Source organism: Nothoprocta perdicaria, unplaced genomic scaffold, assembly GCF_003342845.1.
Source record: "Nothoprocta perdicaria isolate Ctin4 unplaced genomic scaffold, notPer1 scaffold_0, whole genome shotgun sequence".
Taxonomy (NCBI): domain Eukaryota; kingdom Metazoa; phylum Chordata; class Aves; order Tinamiformes; family Tinamidae; genus Nothoprocta; species Nothoprocta perdicaria.
The window spans coordinates 17,354,839-17,376,913 of NW_020454092.1; the positions used below are offsets into that span (position 1 = coordinate 17,354,839).

The window sequence follows — 22,075 nt, forward strand, 5'->3', positions numbered from 1 at the left end:
TCATGGGGAGCACTCTGACATTAAGCTTGTCAGCCAGCCAGAGCACACTGAAGTCTGAAGCAGACACCACACTGCAAAGTGTGGGCGTAGGGAACACCGAGGGAGAGGTGCAGCAGAGCTCAGATCTGCAGGAAACAGATTCAGCAGTTCTAATTTTCACAGAACAGGGGGAGGATCAGAGAACATGCCCAGAAGCATTTTCCCTTTCTAGAAGAAAGCCTGCACTCCTTCCTTGAAGCCCTTGCAAGCTAATGCAAAGGTCACAGAACAAGGAGCAAAGAGCCAGGACACACACTCACCACATTGGGGTAATGAAATTCAAACTTCACAAATGCATCCAAATCGCTCGGGGTCACACCTGAACAAGACAACAACCAGGCAATCCAAACAGGTCATACAGATGTTTTCACTGCATTTGGAGTATCAGGCAGGATTCTTCCAAAGTATCTAACTGATTTTCAGCAGGACTCATTACYTCTCACATAATTTCTGTAGAAATATCTACTGTGTTAACTCTCATGAGTCCTGGGACAATACAGCACAGGTGGCTCTTAAGTCCACAGAAAAAAAGGGACTGAAAACAGCAATGCTGGCAGAAATTACTCGTGTTTACTGAGGGATCAATACACATCAAGCTGGGGTAGACTTTCAGAAGGCATTCATAAGAAAGTGAGACCCACATGGAACTTGAATCACGACTCAGTTCTGAGCAAATTCGGGACAATTTCAAGTTCTTTCTTCTGTCCMGGTGGAACCAGATTTCCCATCTTTCTTTGCTTTTTAATACTGTTAGAGGTTTTTGTGAATTTTAGCCTGAAACTTGGTTCATTTTTATGTGTGTTGGTCACAAAGTCTTGGACCCCTCACACGGTCTTCAAAATCTTATTCCCTGCTACTTTCCAGATCTATCCAGAGAAAAAGTCCACAAATCCTTGGGAATACATACCTGGAGGAGCYGGTAAGTTTATCCCCCTCACAATAAGAAGGTGCATTTCTGTGCTGTTGAGCTCAGAAAATATYCTGTGAAAATATAAAGACAAAAGARAGGGCATTCACCTTAGCAGCCTCCTACCTCCTGCTTCACTCCCAGACCAGAATGCAATTACTATTTGTTAGACCTTTATCAAATACAAAAGGAATTAAAAATCAGAGAGAAAACAGTTTACTTCTACACAAGTCTTTCAGGAATTACAGAASAGCATGCAAAGAGTGGGAGCAGAAATAAAAACATTTATAGACATAGKGAAAAAATGCCAAGAACAAAGCCCAAAGACATCAGGACTGAGTGGTCCAGGACACCAGGAAAAGAGGAARGGAGAGTTGCTGAAGTCGCAAAGTGTGAGAAAAGATGACAAAAACAGGAGATGAATATGGAGGTGTTTTGAAAATAAAAGAACCCCAAACTTAAGTTGAAGAGAATAACTTAATATTCAAATGGTTGAGAGTGCCCTCTCAGGAATACTGAGCCTAACTCTACACCCCATTTGCATTTGCTGAAGCCATAAATYCCGTAAACAAGGCTAGAAACCAGAAAGTCTTTCTAATCTGCCTGAAAGGTCCCTTAGTTTTTCCCCCACCTTATCATTTTAAAGGTTCTTTCCTCAAAGTGATGGCTTGGAGGATCCATTCCTTGTGCTCGTGCAAGCTGTAGGATGTCCATGTCCCTTTTACATCCTTGTGCCAGTTTTTCAAACCTATGAAATAGCAGTAGGAAAAAAAAACATACACAGAGATGAGAACATCAAAATAGCATTCTCTATACACAGGCCACAGACTAACCCTCTGACAAGGGTAACAGGCAGGCCAGAGACACAGACCTCGCAACAACTAACTTGTTCACACAATGAGACCCTATATCATCCTTGATCACCCTCCTTATCTTCAGGGGGTCAGGCAGACTCAAGTCTTAACTGACCACACAGGGGGATGATTAAAGGCAGGCAGCAGGTCTTACCGACTCGTTTCTGCCACATTTCCCAGATGCATAAACTGCTTGGAGTACTGCAGGCACCTCTATCAACAGAAACAGAACAAACACAAACGTACTTAACARTGCAAATTCATGAGTTTTGAGGCTGATGCAAACCTTATTTAAGGAAAGCCCAGAATCCTGGGTCTGCCTAAGTCACCAAAATCATCTATTCTGCTGTCCTTTAAACCTGAAGCTGAGCAGAGCATTTGAGTTGCTCTGTCATTATTAGTCCTTAATCATTTAATTTCTAGAGATGATCTTCAAGTGCTAGTCTTTATCATTTGGGGAATATTTTCAAGCCTGGGCTTTCAAATTTGGCCCAAATGTGACAGTGCTAAGCTTTCAAGCACACCCTCTCACTTCAAGTCACCCAGCTCAATCTCTTCAATTTAGTTTACACACATCCATCAAAAATACTTTTAATGAGAAAAAGCCTAATTCCCACAAAACAATTACTACTGGTACTAGTAACACCCAGAGAAATAATACAAAAAATCCTAGAATCCTACATCCTAGAAATCCCAAGAAATGATGAAATGACTAAAAGGAGAAACAGACACCTCATGTTGGTCCTTCAGCAGTTTTATGAGCTGGGTGTATACTTCATCTGCTTTCTGAGATAGCCTAATGTCTTCATGGTGAATGAAGATAAAATCACCCTCATCATCTGTAGGGGGTGATGGCAGCTGCAACACAAAAACGCAACATTTTAGAGCCCTTGGARGAAATAACGAAGTAGACAAAAAACACTAGAATGAACAGAAAGGTCAGTTCTGTAGARAAGGACCTGGGTGTCATGGTGGACAACAAGYTGACCATGAGGCAGAAGGGTGCCCTCGTGGCCAAGGAGGCCAATGAGATCCTGGGGTGCACCAAGAAGTGCGTCTCCAGCAGGTCAAGGCTGGAGAGCAGTCCCCTCTATGCAGCTCTGGTGAGGCCACATCTGGAGTACTGCGTCCAGTTCTGGACTCCCCAATATGAGAGAGATGTGGAGCTGTTGGAGAGGGTCCAGCACAGGGCTRTGATCAGGGGCCTGGAACATCTGCCCTATGAGGAAAGGCTGAGAGAGCTGGGCCTGTTCAGCCTGGAGAAGAGAAGGCTGAGGGGGGACCTGATCAGTGTCAATAAATACCTCAAGGGAGGCAGTGAGGAGGAGGGGGCCAGCTTCTGTTGCTGTCCACCACTGAAAAGAACTAGAGGAAACGGCCACAAATTGAAGCACCAAAAGTTCTATGGGAACTTAAGGAAAAAATTCATAACAGTGAGGGTGACAGAGCCCTGGAACAGGTTGCCAAGAAATGTTGTAGAGTCTCCTTCATTGGAGATCTTTAAAACCTCCTTGGATGCAGCCTTGTGTCACATGTTCTAGGTGACCCTGCATGTGGAGGGTGGCTGGACTAGMTGACCTCTGGAGGTCCCTTCCAACCCTAAGGATTCTGTGATTCTAAGAAAGGAGAGCTGCCGTTTTTCTTCTTAAGGTAATTTCAATCTAACCACTACTTATACCACCCAGTAACAATTTCTCAAGCTCTAAGACCCTGAAAAACATCCTCCAGGGCTATTTTTCTGACCATTCGGGCCACGAGGACTATTACACTGCAGTAATGGCTTTCCATTTGCCCACACAGCAAGAGAAACCATCTACTGATCATGTGTGCCTGATTCTCACCCCAAAAGTGAGCTAGGACATGGTCAAGATGTCTACTCGTACCCAAACCCAGGAAACACTTCCAAGCTCTACTGGAAGCTATTGTATAGAGAGACCAAAGGGTTCTTGAAGGCTGAATTTTATCAGTCTAGAACATTTGAGTAACAGAAAAATAAAAACAAAACRAAACAGAAGAAAACCAAAGGGAAATTTCAGGGATCAGTGTCTACACTTGCCACTTGAATAGTTTTAACTAAAAATTTGTTTCAAGAGATATTATTGCTTAAATCATTCACAAGCTGGGCTAAACTATTATATGTCCAGGAAYATGGAACAAAGAATATGTGATGAGTAGTCCTACTAACCTTGGAAATATCAACAGGTTTACCACATTTTACTTGCTCAATCTTTGGGTCAAAGCTCTTTGCTTTTCTGAGATATATTTTAGCCTGCTCAAGGTTATTTGCCTTCTTTGCTTTGACGGCTGCCTTTATGTATTGCTTCTTTCTGTTCTCCAGAAAGTCCAGCTGTTCCCTAGCTGAAAAAAAAAACAGTATTATAAAAGACGTCACTCATCTAACACTACTGCGCCCCTGAAACAGGTTTATCATGTTCAGTTTACAGCTAAAAAAGGTCAGTAGAAGCATATTTATCAACTAAGGACATATCCTTACGTACTTTATTGCTTCATGGACAGTTTCAATTTTAAGTATCAGAACACAAAACAATCCAACCTCCTTGCATCGTGACATCCTCTATCAAAAACTTCACAGCACATCACAGAGAAAAAGAATTGTATTTGAAGTGTTACAAAAGAAATTGCAGTCCCCAGCGGCAGACAGGAGACAGAGACTACAGCATAGCTGATAAATCAGAAGCAGAAGCTGAACTCAAACTTCCAGCTTGACACTAACTTCTGAAGGAGGGTGAAAACTATCAAAGCACCCCCAAAATGCATCTTCCGCGCTCCTTTTCTCTCTCTTTTCATCTATCAGAGAAAGCAAATGGGCYAACGTGTGAGGGCATATTCAGACATTTCCGTCTCTGTTTATTGGTAATTCGTTGCCATTTTACTTTCTTATTAATTCTTGGATTTCCTCTTCCTTTCCCAAAACAATAGGGGTTATCATACAAATGAGAAAAAAATGTTGCTTTACACAGTAGCAGGCCAGCTCATCCTGCTTCTTCTACACTTTATTGCTGGAAGGGTACAGTATGAGCCAAATAAAACCATTTCGAGAGATGCTCATACTGTATTCACCACTGCACTCCACTCRTGATTATATAAGCTAAACAAGACTTGCAAGAGCTGCCTGTCTCAGCAAATATATATACACCAGCCAAGCCAGTCAAACTATCACACTATTTTTACCGCTGTCAGATGACTATCAACTTACTCCTTTCCTCACAAAAAAKCCTGCACTCCTGCTGCTGTTAGCAATTTGCCCAGTCAGCCAAAACCAAACTAATTAGATAAGGTAGCAAGCCCAATTTTCACTGAGTCAAAACAACCAGGACACAGTGTGCTCTCTGAGGCCGAGACACAGAACAGAGGTATTTTCAAAGAGAATCTGTGGAAAATGGGCTGAGCAAAGCCCTTCTGTCCTACTGATCTTGGCTCCTTGATTTTCCTGGTGCAGCCATTAAATGCAACTGTTCCACTCCACTCCCACACCTCACTTCGCTCTCCAACGAGAAGAACAGGTTTTCACAGTTGATTTATCAACTATGAGCAGCTGCAAGCACATTGGGATCACAAGATGTACTATGGCTACTGAGATCCAGCTTTACTACAGTGAAGCACTGGTATTTTTCTGTGAAGAAACTAGAATAACAGTCAGCATGAATCTGTCCATTTTCTTTTCGCAGCTCTTGGTCTTGTTTTAAAACTCAGAACACACAGGAGAGATTACTGGGTAATCAGCACTTGAGTTTGAGACCAGGTATTATCAACCCATTCACTCAGTTAGTGTGGGGCAGTTCATTAGAGACTAATATCCCAGCTAAAATGGCACAAACCAAATCTCATGAAGACTCACAGATTTTCAGAATGGGACCGCTACTATATTCTGAGCAGAGTCCTTTATAAAACAAGTCATGGAATTTCCTAGAGAAAAGGGTTACGAGCTAATTGTGGTGGCACTGACGAAGGCCTTTGCACTCTGCATCAGCCGAGGCAGTTCTGCTGTGTTTTGACAGAATCCAAAGCAAAATGAGAGGAGGACAGGATTATGGTTAAGCCACAGCAATAGATTCAATGAGCCTCACCTCTTTTGCTGCGTGCCCAAATCACACAGCCAGGTGGTGATTTACTATGCACCACTGTTTTCCTATCTGCACAACTAATCTCGTACAGACAACTGTTTAGTGACCTTAGGAGAGCTGCAGAGACTGATGAATTATCATCTGTAGGCCAGTCAGAGATCCTTGGATAAAACACTAGGCAGAACATGCTGTTTGAGACAGGAAGCTGCATTAGATCAAGGAATAATTGACAATCTCTCCACTCTAATGAGAACATATCTGGAGTTAAGCTGTGAGCAGAGTTAAACATTATGAATCAATACACTTATTACATCAGAATTAATTAAAAAATCAATCATCTTCATAATTACACATACTGCCTCTAAGAAATAAAGCTGCATGGCTGCTCTGGATCTACCCTCCAGCAGACAGATATTGAGGCTCCTGTCAGAAGGAATCTGTCACACATTTGCAGGCTAATGGCTAAAGTACAAAACAGAAGTAGTGCCAAGGACTTGTGTGTGGATCTCTTGGCATGAACAACCTTTGTCTTACCAGATGATGGGATATGATCCTCTGACACTGCTTTGTCCGGGGTGGAAGGTGCTGGGGATTTTTTCCCATGCTCAGGAGAGCYTTCCTCCTCGGCTGCAGCAGATGGCACTGTAAAGGGCTTAACAACTTGGGTCGGCTTTCCAGGCAGCTGAGCAGGCTTCTTAGCAACTGGGGCCTGTGTCAGAGATTCACTCTAACATAACAAACAGAATTCTATGTTATAATGCATAAAATCTAATCCAGAGTTCAAGCATTAACAATCTTGGTCCACTATATCAGCCTTCTGATATATTTTTGAGGGGAATGTAATGGTCCAGATAGAAAACTTTAAACTTCTGGGGCTTAATAAGCAGGGTGATACCAAAAYGTAGCTGACAATGCAAACATAATATATGTAAATATATCTGCTGCAGAAGTTAAAACAACAGCTCAATCTGGTAGTGATTTCAAAGAGAAGCAGATGCATGCAGGAAAAGAAACATCACACTCTACATCAGAATCTACTCCGGTTGAAAGCACGGACGCACCATCAATAACAAAAGACGGAGAGTCAAAGAAATTAAACCAAAGTGTAAAGACCTGTATAGCCTGCCAAGAAGCGGTAAGCTCTGAGCATCTGGAAGACACACAAATATAGGAGCCACTGGGAAGCAAGAAGAAAACAAGTACTTTATACCTATGTAAGGGGATGGCCTTCTGGGGAGCTGTCTTTGGAAAGAAAGCCCACAAGAAATGAAGCCACACACTGGACCCATGGGCTGGCTGCAGACTGTGACTGTTACTCCAATCTTATGTCTCTCTCACACCTTATAATCCAAACAGGACTTACTGTCCTCAAGGACTGAAATCCTGCCCTTTTCATATTCCAAAGAAAATTATTTCATCTTACCTTGTTCAGACAGAAACCCGATGGAGCTCTCTCTAGCTACCAAAACAAACAGCACTGTAACTATTAKGCATATTACTAAGCAATACTAACCTCCTCTTCTTCCTCATTCTCCTCCATGTTTGCCAGCTGGCTGGCACTTTCCAGAACAGCAGCTATTGTGCTGTTACCATCTGCTGTTGCAACACCAGGAATAGGGGGAAATCCTAAAGCAAGAAAAGAATATACAGATAAACAAACAAACAAACAAAAAAACCTGCACAAAACCATCAACTATAATTAGATTCAACTAGATTCAGTCTAAGAGTTAGGCTTAGGAACAGATCTCCCATAGATACTCAGGCTCGAAGGGAGGGTGCCAAGATAATGCAACCCATGTAACCTTGCAAGCCCTCAGCACCAAAGAATTTGCTGCCTGTCTTTTGCACAAAGGGCAGGTAGTAATTTTACCTGAATTTGCTGCCTTTTATCTGTCTCTACTGCCTCATTTGAGTTGGTAAGCGATCCAACAGAAGAAATCTGCTGTTCCATATAGCAATCAACAATATATCACTGAAGTCCAGATAATGCAATATAACATTAGCACTTGAAGGATATGCTGAAAATCCACTGCAATGCAGAGGTTGCAAAGGCAGGCAGAATCATAGTATTTAAATATGAGAAGTATTAAGAACCATCCTGATTATTTTATTAGCCTTTTAAGTCTGGGAATAAGGCTTGATGATGGAAAATAAATTCTCATTTTTATGCTACCTGCTGAGTTTTAGTTTCAATCAGTAGACACCCAGGGGGACTACTGTAAAATATCTGTTAAGAAAGCTTGTATCATTAATACGTAGCAAAATTGTTGCAAGATTACTCGCAACATCAAAATTGTGAGCCTACAGATGGCTCAAAATAATGSCTGGAAAACACGCAGCTAAGACACAAGGAAATTGAGAAGGTAAGCAATATTTTCAGAAGTTTAAATACGAAGTACCTTCCTCTTACAGACAGTGATATTTACCAGGAAATGCATGCTGTTCTAGAATAAATGTTGCTAATCTGCAGTTTAGGGACTGTTGAATACTAGAAATACCTCAAAGCAGCACCTGGCTTGAAAGAGTTGGCATTTCCTTCTAGTGTACTCACCTTTGCCACAATCTAGTGGTGACCAAAAAAAAAAAGACCCACAAAGTTTATGCTCCTTTTCTAGGAAAGACTTTTTTTAAAGAGACTAAAGAAAAAAAGTAAACATATTACAGGCACCACTTTACAATGTCATCTTTCTACCACAGGAACAAATCAGACACAAGGTTAAAGTAGTTAAACTTCCAAGGGGAGTGAGGCAGAAACATCTAGACAGCAGATGAACCATCCAGAGATGGAGGACTTKTAGATCACCTCGCCCAAACCTTTAYAGGGCACTTTACACACTGAAGAAGATAAAAAGAGAGCACAGTGACCCCAGTGATGCTGAAGAAGATAAAAAGAGAGCACAGTGACCCTCGCGACTCAGTTTCTGCCTCTGTCACTGCTTCAGTGCGACCAGAGCTGGGATTCACTTCATCTCTGCATATTATTTCTATAGAGAATTATAGAGAATTGCAATACTCATCTGCCTCCACTGTTGCAAGGAGATGTTTAGCTAAACATAGTGCTCTGAGACTCTTGTGGAGAGGGAATAGAATGGGAAAGATTAGGTTTTTTTTTTTTTTCTTTTTTCCTCCAGATTTTAAAAATCTCCTTCCGGTAAGCTAACTCCAATATATCTCGAGTTAATTATTTCCTCTAAGAGGGCAAGCACAGTAAAGAAGAGGGTACAGAAGGGCATTCTCAGCACAGTTAAATTGCTGAACTTCTCAAACAGGGCTGGTCTCAGCTTCYGATACTGCCAAACAGGCAGTCAAGGCCGAAGGATATTCACTAGCGAAAGTTTAGGGGCATATATTGATAAGAAGCTTCACAGCAGATTCTTTAGTGCCATCAAAGGGCAAAGCTGGCTATTCCTTAAGGAAAGAGAAAGGCTGTTCCACAGGGTAAGAAGGCTGTATCTACACTGCTCTGACAGAGCTCTACAAATGTTCAAGAATTGGTGTTCGGACTTTTTATATTCACACTCACCAGGAGGAACAGGTAGCTCAGAAAAATCCACTTTTCTCCCTGCTTTATGGGCTTTTATAGCATCCTGGTATTGCTGTAATGAAAGACACTCATTAAGACATAAAATGGAGTTCACTAYGCTAAGTTAGTAAGCATCTACATTTATTTAACAAAAACACTGAAAAATATAGAGTATTTTGCTATAAAACTGTAGGTGTATACTACTGCCCTTTAACTTTGAGGTCAATGCTGCTTCATTGATTATTTGTACCTGTTTCTGAAACAGYAGAAAGGGAAAGACAAAGTGCTGCTTTTAAAATCCGAGTTTCTCTAAAATTTTAAATCTCTAAGTTACCTCATCCTTATACTACAGAGATTTTACCAGGTAGAAATCTTTGGATTGGAATTCAGCTCTGCAACTTTTACAGCTCAAAACCAGACACGAAAACAGACACTTAATTCTTCTGTCATGGGGGTCCAGAGATGCTCTACCTCCTCCTTTATCACCACAGACAGCATATGCCTCAGAACTAGCTCAACACCAGCACTTTCATTTCTTCCTCTCCTGAATCCTTTACAGCTTCCCAACTGGAACTCTTTTTAGCTTGAAGGATAAATAAATTCCTTCAGCTCTTAAAAAACCTTAATCAGAAACATCACTTAAGATGATTTTGCCAGATATAAGCAACTTGCTACACTTTACCTTGGCAATCCTCTCGTGCATCCTGCCTTTCCGATCATCACCACTTGCTTTAGCCTGGGCTGCTGCTGACTTGTACTTCTCAAGCCTTTGTTGCAAGGCTTCCAGCACTGTTTTTGGCTGCAGGTGAGCTTCAAATGAGAGACAGTGAAATGACACATGATTCACGTTTCAGAATATATGAAATGCCTTATTCCCTTACTGTCTTACCTGCTGCAAATAAACAAAACAGTTTACTTATTTTTACTTCCATTACTGATCCAGAACAACAGTACAAATGGGATCAGCAGCAAACAGTATAAGGAATATTAGTCAGGTATTCTGGATCCTATTGTAAGATCCTTGCAAGTGTCCTCGYAAGTGTCTTCTAGCTCTGCTACTTTATGTCTTGGCACATAAATCCTACGTCCTACCTGATCTGTCTGAAGTCTGAGGTCCAGGTGTTGTAAGATTCTGGGAACTTCCCATAGGAGCTGGCATCCTCTGCTTAGATGTACCTTGTATGTTTTGCAGGTTTTCAGGATCTGCAAAGAAAGAAAAGCAGGAAGTTTCACAGCATATTACATAAACAGCAAGCCAGCCCATGTTAGGCAATTTCATAACATAACCTTCCAGGAAGTTGGTTGGCTTCAAACCTGCATGGGGGTGGCCAGATAAGTCTGAAGTTCACAGTATTCCAATCTTTTAAAAATCACCTTCCAAAACATAACTTGGTAAGAAAAAATCTCCTAATTACAAAAGATGTGCTGAAATGGGGATGCAAGTAAGGCCACTAAGTAGGACATCCCAGTTTCCACAATCATGTAATAGTGAATAGCTTGGGAATTAGAGAAAAAAATCCCTAAATCTTGGACTTCTTTATATATTATTATATCATGGTTGAAGTTTCTCTCTCATTCCACCTGGTGATCAGTTTATAACTTAAGGAGTCATAATCTTTGTTATTTTATTCTAAGTGAAATAAGATATTATTTTATTTCAGTAAATAACCTACTACTTTTACTATACAGCACTTAGAAAACTGAGTTCCAGAAATCAATTATTAGATGTTGTTGTTGGTGTTAGATCTACTAATAAGAAATGAATAAGAAACCATAAGCTTACAAGGATAGAAATAACTTTAGTTTTGTTAACTGCTTTRGGACTTTGACTTTAACGCACTGAAGTTAACCATATTCTATTTTCAGAATGATTATGTTTGCTAATCTTGCAATTTGAAGTATTATGAACTTTTGTTGAAATGCATAAAAAATATTAAGGCAGAACCTAAGATCTTGCTATTATCCTCTTTCTTTTCCACTTTAAACAATAGCAACTATTACCTCAATAGCTACTATTATCTCAATAAAAATAAGAGAATTACACCTCCACGTCTGCTGGAACTGGTATTTCACAGAGTTGGTATATTTTTATTGAATAAAATATTTTTTTAAATTTTTACCTATTCTCCATGTAACAGCTACTTCAAATAAGGTCAGAAAGAAAGCCCAAGAAAAAAAACGCATTAAAGATAGTTTGAAAGCTCAGAATGTTCTATACCTTTAACTTTCTCTCAATTTCTCTTTAACTAGGACTTTGCAATAGAAGAAAATTTAGAACAGTTTTTGGAGTATCAGGAAAAATAYTCTACTGCAGGTCCCTCTGAATCACAGATGGGAATGTATCACTTCTGTCATTGATGCAAATTCAGAATCAAGTTTGCTGTTGCTGTCAGGARCAGAAATACACAGCAGGAAAAGAAAAAAATAACTAAGAGATTATACAGGGATCGAGAGAAAAGGAGAACCACAAGCTTTAAGACAGGGAAAATTTTATTTCTAGAGTTATATAATAAGCAGATAAAATGGTAAGTTACAAAATCAAGTGGCKATTATGAGCAAATCAGAAGAGAAGGCTAAAGGGAAGGGCATAATGCTCTGCTGGTTAGCAACAAACTGGACATGCTACGGAAATTAGCTCTGTGCAAGAGGAACCAGGACACAGTAATATGAAAAACATCTATATGCTGCTGCTAGAAATCTTAAGCGTTCATTTCAAATCCAGACAGGTCAAGAGACTGGTTTTAAAATAGGTTATGATACCTCATTTTTCTTTGATGGTTGTGATTAGAATTTGAGTATGCAGCAAATCACACACCTAAATGAGCTTTAACTCTGCTTACAGTTTTGCAATCAAACTCAGAATCATTCCATTAGGCTTCTGAAGAGTTTCTGCAAGACAAACTTTACCTTGAGGAGATGGTGGCAAATTCTKGAGGTCTATTGGCTGCCCACTGTCCAAAGCTTCCAGGACCACATCAAATTTCTAAWGGGGAAAAGCACAACAAAAGATTTATTCTAGTATGTCCAGGACTTGCTAGGTGCCCCAATGAACATYTGACACTCAGTGAACACATTTGTATTGCATGTGCATAGTGCATAGAGGAGTTCAGCATTTGGATTCCTGACAGAGATGTACATTTTCTGAGTACCTTGCCTGTCTTCATGTATTCCTTTGCCTTCTCCAGGTCGCCTCGCTGCTTGGCTTTGAGAGCTGCCACCTTATACTCCTTTTGCCTCATAAGTAGTAGTGCCCGTGTACTGCTGCTCTGAAGCTCTGTGGAAATGAACACCATTGAGACTTAAACAAAACAAATGAGGTGTACATCCCTTCCTTTGCTCACATGCTCAAACTGCTTAGTCCTCTCTTGCTTTGAATCACACATCCCCCTTAAAAGTATCTTTTTCTTCCAGTTCCCATAAGTCCAATCAAACAAAACAATCCCACCGAAATGTCTTTTATTCAAGATATCAAAACCTGTTAAAGTACAGAATCCCACATGTCATCTGTTGAGAGGAGAAACTGAGGCACAGTAACAGTTAAGGGAAAGATAGAAATATTTTGCAGGCCAGGAGCAGGTCCCCTAGGAATATGCAGTGATGACAAACTGCAATCACAATGTCAGGACTCTATTAAAAATATCTGATCTTGTAGCTGACCCAATTTGAAATATTTAGCTGGGAAGTTCTACATAAGCACAATACAGTTCCTTGCTACAGATTAAAAAACAAGTACCATAACATTAGCAAGGATTGGAACTGCTTATCCCCTCTGAACATAATACCTTCTTCCATGGTAGAACTAGAAGCATGACCCTGCAGAGGCTCCAGCTCCAGATGCTGCTCTACATCTGCATCATGAGAGGGTTTCTGCTCATGTTCTACAGCGGACTCGGTTCCCTTCTCTGCTGGGACACTGGCTGAATCACCAAAGTTTTCTAGTTCAGCTCCTGTGGGTTGAGGTACCCGAGAAGAACTCTTTCCTGTTGCAACAGGAGGTGGAATTTCTTCCTCACTGATTTTTTTGCCTTTCTTCACTGCAGCCAGCATAGTTTCCAGTGTCTGGCAGAGATGGAAGAGCAAAGTCAATAGACATTTTCATTATATATACAGCAGGTGCAATACTATCACAATATTTGTGGTGGAGAAGGATTTAATACAAAAACTGAGCTGTATTTAACCCATGTTACAATGGTGAATGTGTCTGTCCAACAGTTCCAGGTGTTAAGGTACTACTCAGTTTGGGAAACTAGTTACTGTTAACCCAAAGCAAAAGATTTGAGATTAGGATCCYTCAGCATTCCCTACTTTTCTGCAGGGGCAACTTACGTGCTATTGTCAGAGTAGGCAAAGGTGCTCAACTGTCAAAACAACCCAAAGCAAAGGAACTGTGAATGAAGGAGAGCAGCACAGCACTTGCTAGCATGTCCTCCATCTAATTAAGACATTGTCAGCTGTGTGGTGAGATCTAGTCTCACCTTAGTTACACTGTTTAGGCACTTGGAAACTCCTTCCCTTGCAGGGGAGGGGGAAGAGAGAGAGAGAAGTAAAAGAAGTGGCAAGCAGSTTTTAGTTTGTGTATTGGATAAAGACAGGATGGTATGGCTATGCCTCTTGCCCTCCAGAAGGAGGAGGGCACATATATATATATATATATGTGTATATATATATTCCTCTGCAGAGCTAGCAGGCAGTGGACAAACAGTAATCTCCATCCTTGTGCGTTTCCTCATCTGGATTTGACCTCACTTGTTCCCTTAATACTTCAAGGCACTTAGCAACTAGTCAGACATTAAATTCATCCCTCTGTGAACACTGCTGAGCTATAAAGCTTTGCTCAACAAGACAGAGTTAGCTGCTATCTGAGGTGAGGCAGGAGAGCAGAGGAAAGCAGACAGGGGAATACAGACACCTCCGCAGAGCAGTGATCACGAGCGAACAGCAAGCACGCCACCTGGCTGACAAGAGGCCAAGGCAAAAAACAGCTCCTCAGTGTAATCCGTTAACTGCCTTAACAAAGGATCCCATTTGATTCCCTTTCAAGCACAGCCAACACATCTGAGGAGAGGTATCACCTTCCTCTGTCACAAAGGACTGAGTGGAGGGTCAGTAGTTGAAGGAAGGCATCTGTGATGCACTGACAAGTATATGTGCTAGGAAAAGTCTTCAAATTTGCTTTAAAGCAGCACTAACCAATCATCATAGGTCAAATACAGATCTAGATGGACAGGTTTAACACAGACATTTCCCACATCCCCTGCTTCCACCTACCAAAAGACACACAACAGAAACAAAGCTGATACATAGTACATATGCAGGTGAATTTTTGTCAGATCAGGTACCAAATATGGGATTTTCCTTCAAAGTAACTCAAGATAGCACACTAATTGCTGCTTTCCTCTCTCCTTTTAAGCAAATTCACTCAGTCACATATCTAGAAATACTCTTACATTATAGCTTAAAGAATTGACTTTGCCTCAGTCACATACCTGCTGAATTCAACTTACCTTAAGACCTCTTTCATATCGGCGTGTTTTGGCACTCTCACCCAACTCCTTTGCATTAGAAATTGCCGTCCTGTAGTTAGCAATTCTACTTTCTATTGTCTGCTGCAGTTCACTGGTAACAGCAGGAAGTGAGGAGGTCTCAGAATAAAAATAATAGGRAAAACAGATCAAGAAAACTTATTTCAAACTCGGCGAGCCTTCCTACAGCAAAGTTCCTCTTCTACACTTGCTTGCATTAACCAAAAACACAAGGGAAAAACAGACTCCCTCGAACAGAAGAGCACTTGTACTGTGCTAACAGTTCCTGGATCCACCTCTGGGCTTCCCCTCAAAGGCCTAATAGAGAAGGCTGGGTGGAGATATGTAGGAAAATCTCAGTCACAGGGTAACTGGAGCCATGTGGTTGGAGAGTAGGTGAGGGAGAACAGTGAAGTCTCTCAAATACTGCACAAYAGAGGGTGTGAAAAAGTATTTTGGCATGTGGCTCGAATTTGCACTCCTCCTCCACTATTTTTTTTTAAATAATCATGCTGTTTTTCTCCCTTTGGGAGAACTTCAACCTGACTTTATTACAAGAGCTCCTTCTTTTACCTCTTCCTACAGCCTGGGATTTTTCAGTGACAAAAGCGGCCTAAGCAAATAGTTACCAAGAGCCACTTACAAAGGTTGCTCCACAACTACAGAGACTTTTCAGATGGCTACTGAAGTAATTACTGCCATTATCTCTATAGAAACGCCCCCACACCATTTATTAATGACCACAATGCATGAAGGCACTGGAGCACACAACAAAAACAGAGCAGTAAGGAACATAAAGAACTTMAGTGCACAGGGACTGACAAATTAAGCTGGGAAAGTAAACGCTGCTGAGAAAAAYTCCACACAACTGCTGAAGATGCTGAGTTACAAGAAATGTCAACATTTCAGCAAACTGCTCAAGACCCAGTGGGGAAGCTGGAACTGCAGTCTGGAGGCTCACATGTACAACAAGACAAAACATGTTTGAATCCAGCTGTTTACATCCTCAATCCTATGTTAACATTAAAAAATTCTACCTCATAACAAAACAAATCATTGAACTATATCACTGCAGCATCAGATTCCACAGAGAAGAGTGCAAGAGCACAGCTTTATTGGAGGATACGAGCAGTTCTCTGTATCTCATTTGTTTAACCTTGAATAAGCTGCATGACAATAAGAGTGATTCAGCAAAACAATCAGAAACACACAGCTCTTCCCTACCTGTGGTTGCCCTTCAGGTTGCTCATTTTCTGGCTGAACTGTGGATGACTCCATTGCAATTGCTTCATCCTCACAGCTTCCCATCTCACTTTCCTCCCCAAGAACTTCCTGCAATTCTGCCTAAAAAAAGGAAAAGAATGGCTGTCAAAAACACTAGTTAGCACTTCTTTCCTAAGCTCTGCCAACCAGATCATTGATTAAAATATCAAAAGAAATTACATAGGATATGTTGTCTCAGGCCAAGGAGTACCTGGAACTGTAACAAAATGTCCACAGGTATCAGTTTAAGAAAAATGCCTGACAGCAAGATGCTGGCCTTACTTCACCATCTGACACAAACGGGGCTTCCCTCTTCTACTTCCTACTCCTCAAAGATCCCCAAATACACAAATGTTACAACATTACAGATCTCACCAAAGTATTCCATCCCACATAAGGCCTTGCAGTATTCCCTTTGCAAAGTTAATGAATATTTTTGCTAAAAGTGCTAAAAGTGACCACCAAAGAAACTCTAAAACTTTTTGCCGACCAAACCATACGTACCAACAAGTCTGTATCTTTCTCCAAGTCGTCATCCTCTGTTTCTTCATCATCTTCATTCAGGTCCTTCATACACTCTGCTGCCATCTTTTCAATATGATCCATGGGCAGAGGAGCTGCAAAAGGCAACCAGAAGGAACCATAAACCCTAAGTAACAGGAATGTGGCCATCAGATGCAAATTCTTAAGGAGATGCTGCTGTTTGGGCAAAGGCAGTGACTTCTTGCTTACTTCCTCTTGACCCAATAAGGGCTCTATCCCTAAACAAGCAGGCAAGGTCTAGAAAGGGAGTCCCAGAAATATTTGGTTCAAGTCCCACAGAAAATCAGAGAGTGGCTCCCGCTTGCTCCTTCACCCCAGCTTCCTCCCCACACTGTAATCTCTCCTATTTCCAACTGAGATTTCACATTCTCTCATTTCAATGCCTTTATTTTTTACTGTACAGCTCTCTGTCTTAATTTAACCAAATAGTTATATTTTCATCATTCTCTCTGTCCTACAGTCCACCCCATTTGTTTCCTTCAGCAAGTATTTGTTCTCCCTCTAAATTAGCTATATAACAGACTGTTTGAAGGAGGTTGTGACTATCAGCAGTACATAAGATGAGAGCAAGTCCTAAAAAGCAATGAACAAAATTGAATCCTGGATTTATGTGCAACAGATTCTATGACTGAGAAAATTTAATTCCAGAAAACGAATGGTTTTGCCTCACAAAATTAATGACTGACACAAATGCTAGTACACTTTGCCTGCAGATTGCATCAGGTCCTCCAGGAGAGAGTCTTCCAGGAAGGAAAAATAATTCAAAATGTGATCCTGGGAAATTTGATATTGTCAGATGTCTGTTGGCGTGGGCAAAGGATTTCACCAAACACAAAAGTAAAACCACTGCTCCAGTAATAGAGGCTCAGCTGATCTTCAAAGTAATTCTTCCAATCTGTAAGAAAGGGCCAAGACCTGACAGGCAAGTTCAGAGCACTGCTTCTACATGGCGGGGTTGTCCACTAAGAACCACTGTGAGATAGCCAACTTTCTCAATCTACAACAAAAGCACAAGATTGTCTTACATCTTTTCTCTTCCCTGGCTAAATATATTTATGCTCTGAAGCCCATTAACATGTGTTAACATCAAATCTGGAGACATACTGAACAAAACAGGCTATAAATTAACCTACAAGTCATTAACAGGACAAGAAAGGGGGAAGAGCAAAAAAAAAAACAGGAAGACAAGAGATTCTTTCCACCTAGAGAAACCACTTTCTTTACACAACAAGCACTACTTTAAGTTACACTTGCGATATGAAAACAAGTTGTTCCATATCAAGACAACAAACTCATCCTTAGGAAATGTCTTCTTCAATCCAAAGGAAGCAGCAGGACTCTGGCACAAAGATCTATGGCACCAATCGGGAAGAGCACTGATTCTCCTGCCTCTCTGAATGTACTTCTGCATTTTCTGCATCACCACCTCATTCTCTGAGCAAGYCTCCATTTCCTTGTATGTCTTTCTGGGCAACCTCATCCTGCAATTTCTCTTGATGTTTCTGGCCTTTGCCTTGAAAACTCCACCTAATTGTTCCTTGTTGACTTCTCATCCCCACCTCATGCCAAGCCTAACGGCTTCTTTTACCTGTCCTCTCCACTTTCCCCATGCAGTTCCAAGGATGGAGTTATCTGTGTGCAGGCACACAAGTCCTGTCTGTCCATAGAAGCTGTATACTTCCCTATGCAGACGCAACTGATACAATCTAGATTTTAAGGGTACAGCTTTACAGCCGATTTCAAGAGATCTAAAATGCATTCCATTCTTCCGCTGCATTTGCTGAACCTGCTTGAAATTAGCCCAGGAATATATTTTTTCCATTGATCTAATTTATCACATCACCGTGTGATTACCAGCACTGACAAAAGAGCAGCCAAAACACATGATAAAGATCAGTTGTTTCAGCAGCAGCATAACAACTTAACCTCTACCCACACCTGTTGCTATAAATAAAGAACTTCAGTGCTTAGGTACTACACCCAACATGCTGCTTGTATATATGACCCACAGCAAAAATCTGCAATGAGGAAAGCTGGCCATATCCAAAGGCAAACTGGCYACAGGATCCAAATTTCCCTTGCAAATAGGAGCCTCCCTTCCATGTATCCCTACTAGGAGGGGAAAAGACAAGCATGTTTCCGTAAGGGTGGGTTCAGCTCTAATTCAGTACAGCAAGTTGTGGCTACAGTTCCAGATACATGTGGCTAACCAGCTGCCACGTCACAGTCACGGAGTTCTCTGTGCTTAGGATGCTGCAGCAGCAACATAGCTTTTCTGCATTTTTAGAGCACAGGTATCATCACTTTCTTTTCCCTAAAATACAAACCCACCCTGTGCTCACTCTAGACCTGAGTGGCACTGCATACTGTGCTGGGTTCCTCATCCATTTCTTTGTGGATCTGTTTCTCTCCTGCATTTGCTGCACTCTCCTCCTTCCAGATGCTGTGCTGCATCATGTCCCTATCAAAACACTGCTGCAGCAGGTGTCATCATCACCCTACACATTCCTGCATCCCCTACAAGCTTCTGGTCTAACTATTTCCAAGTCTACTGAGGGAAAAAGTAGTTTTACACTATATTAGAGAAACAGATGTATAAATCCTACCACAAACCTTCAGGGAGCAGAGTAAATATTAACTTTTTGCTCATTCCCTCTGAAGTTTCGTTTCCCTCTTATGAACAAAAAGACTGAAAAACACATTAAGTGACATAACAGGGCCAAACAAAGTCTGTATTTGAGAAGTAAAAACAATTCAGAGGCTCCCGACAACCAGATTCATCCTCTGGGAGGAAATTGCTAGACTACAAGTTTTCATCAAGAATAATCTATGCCCAAAGGCAGAATTTCTGCTATTGCTACAATTAAAAATTCTGATCCTCTGAGACTGAAGACTCAGTGATGCTGTAGTTGCTTTGTGCCACTGAAAGTGAGTGCCTGTTGAGATGATAACACAAACATCTTCTCTRTTCCCATACACTGGTTCAGACTACCCTTTTCAGGGCAGACTATTTCCACAAATGCTGAAAAAAATACTATTTTAAACTTTTAAAAAATAAAATGGCTATGCATAGTTACACAGGAAAATATGACTAAGGCAATCAGTTATGGTGATTAAGAACATTCAAAAGCTGAAAACTATATCAATGATTAAAAAGTTATTGTGCTTATTAAAAGGGTGACTACAATCTTGAAATCTGGAGAGTGGAAGTAGTTTAGAACTTTAGTACAACACCTGTTCCGACTCTCAAMAATCAGAGCACAAAATACTCCGATCTGCTGCATAACACAAGCCAGAGAACTTCTTCCAGTAACTACATCAAGTCCATAATTTCCCTTTTAAAGGGACATTCCAGTTTGGTTACAAACTTGAAATAACAACAACTAACACTAATTCAGTAAATCAATTCTTAAAACACAAAAAATCCCCCCAAAACAAAGGCAGAAAAAAAAAAAGAAAAAAAAACAAATGACCCCAGACACAGAATTTTTGTTTTATAGTCATCTATCTCCTACTTCAGCTTGTTATGACTTCATATACTCATTAATAAGGCTTCCAGCCATCAGATATTTTCTTCCCATCTATGTTTACAAGAGCACAGACAAATAACTCTTACCATTTTTGTGGAGTAAGAATTTTTCAAAGGAAAGGAAACACATCTGCAATTTCACCTTCTACCAGTCATTAAAAAAAAATGTTTTGGAGAATTCAGCAATTTATAAAAAGGTATCTTCCAATAAATTATTCAGGTCTTCAGTGAGTAGAACTCAGAGACATTAACTTACTTTTCCGTTTTGCTTTTGCCTTCCCTTCCACCACCTTCACTCCAGTGATAGCTGCCAGCTCTGCTTCCAGGTCCCCGTCGTCACCACCTTCCTCTGCACCCAGCAACATCTCCTCGGGATTAAAATCTACAAAGAGCCCCAGCTGGAGCCAAGGGAAAAACATTGTGGTGAGAACTGAGGTGACACTCARAAACATCACACTAAATTTATGCATCACCCACAAATGGGTTTTTTAAAATGTCCATGCGTTGTGGATTCTGTTCATTTTTAAACCAAGCTATCACACCACTTCTATTACCAATGTACATAAGGCATCCATAACTGAAACAATGTATATAAATAACTTTGTTAGGAAGAAATTAATACTCCCTCTAAGGCTGTATGCAATCAACCCAATCTCTTCAAACCCAGGCTCCTTAAAAATTTGAAGTAAAAAGGTGAAATAAAATGAAGTCTATTATATTTGCCTCAATAAGTAGTTTTTATTAGTAAAGTTCAAGCCTGTTGCTAAGCTAAAAGCTAAAAAATATCTGATCATTGTTCACACGAGGCAGATCTGATACTGCAAACATTTCACTCTCACCTCTAGCAAAAAGTCATCTTTACATATACAGATCTGATTTGTATTTCTCAGTACTTCAGCTTGCCATAAACCCAAGGAAAAGCACTGCACGCAGGGAAACGTGGCATTACAAACCCAGCAATGGCTGTAGTACAGTCACCTGTTTGGAAAAGACCATCCCTACAGCTAAGTGACAGCATCTCTGGGGAAAAGTTCTAATTACACTAATCAGAATATGAAAAAAAATAGTGGGAGTTACCACTCTACTGTTGCAAAACATGCTAAATGACATAAAGATCAGAGAAATCTCTAGGGTCCTTTTCTAAAAGACTGCCTTAAATGCCACTTTGCCAGTATTTTTACAGTACTAGTTAAGATACTAACTTCTCCAGGAAAAATGGCATACTTTATTCTGCATCTTTTTATAATTATGAATTAACTGAATCCCATTCATCCTGTGAATTAATCAGAGAAGCTTTCCTCAGATTTTTTGAGAGCACAAATCCCTTCCGGCTTAATGGTCTTCACATGGCCAAGGCAGCAACAAATGAGCTAAGTCACAGAAATAAAAATTAGTTATTATTATAAAAAGCATTAACTATCATCCCTCTTGTAGATTCTGAAGCCCGGCCATAAACTGAAGCTGGCTGTTTATGGGTGAGTGCAAATTAGTGATAAGTTTTCTTTAATTCCCCACCCTGTAAGAAACAAGGTGGTGCTGGACACTGCCTTTAGAAGTTTCAGGATCCTTTTGAACCTTTTATTATCCTGAAGAACATGAAACACGGGTGATAAACACTGATGAAGAAGAGTGCTCCAACTGAGCAACTGAGTGCTCTGACTGAGCAACTGAGTGCTTTGACGAGTGCACGGTGCGGTGGATCRAGGGCTGGCTGGATGGCAGAGCTCAGAGGGTGGTGATAAATGGGGCCGAGTCCAGTTGGAGGCCTGTGGCGTCCCCCAGGGGTCAGTGCTGGGCCCAGTGCTGTTCA

At 40.8% G+C, this 22,075-nt stretch overlaps 1 protein-coding gene across 1 annotated transcript in view; it reads right to left on the bottom strand.

Annotated features, from left to right (window-relative positions):
* The window catches only part of CC2D1B (coiled-coil and C2 domain containing 1B), a 30,193-nt gene that overhangs the window by 6,108 nt on the left and 2,010 nt on the right, over positions 1-22,075 (bottom strand). Inside the window, exons 2-19 of the mRNA XM_026034288.1 lie at positions 20,522-20,663; positions 16,698-16,810; positions 16,155-16,274; positions 14,913-15,050; positions 13,191-13,467; positions 12,558-12,682; positions 12,316-12,391; positions 10,501-10,611; positions 10,091-10,218; positions 9,409-9,481; positions 7,399-7,511; positions 6,420-6,612; positions 3,986-4,158; positions 2,533-2,658; positions 1,955-2,013; positions 1,578-1,694; positions 947-1,020; positions 300-358 (exon numbers count right to left, since the gene is read on the bottom strand). Of these exons, the coding sequence (XP_025890073.1) occupies positions 300-358; positions 947-1,020; positions 1,578-1,694; positions 1,955-2,013; positions 2,533-2,658; positions 3,986-4,158; positions 6,420-6,612; positions 7,399-7,511; positions 9,409-9,481; positions 10,091-10,218; positions 10,501-10,611; positions 12,316-12,391; positions 12,558-12,682; positions 13,191-13,467; positions 14,913-15,050; positions 16,155-16,274; positions 16,698-16,810; positions 20,522-20,663 (2,217 nt within the window). The remainder of the gene's footprint in view (positions 1-299; positions 359-946; positions 1,021-1,577; positions 1,695-1,954; positions 2,014-2,532; positions 2,659-3,985; positions 4,159-6,419; positions 6,613-7,398; positions 7,512-9,408; positions 9,482-10,090; positions 10,219-10,500; positions 10,612-12,315; positions 12,392-12,557; positions 12,683-13,190; positions 13,468-14,912; positions 15,051-16,154; positions 16,275-16,697; positions 16,811-20,521; positions 20,664-22,075) is intronic.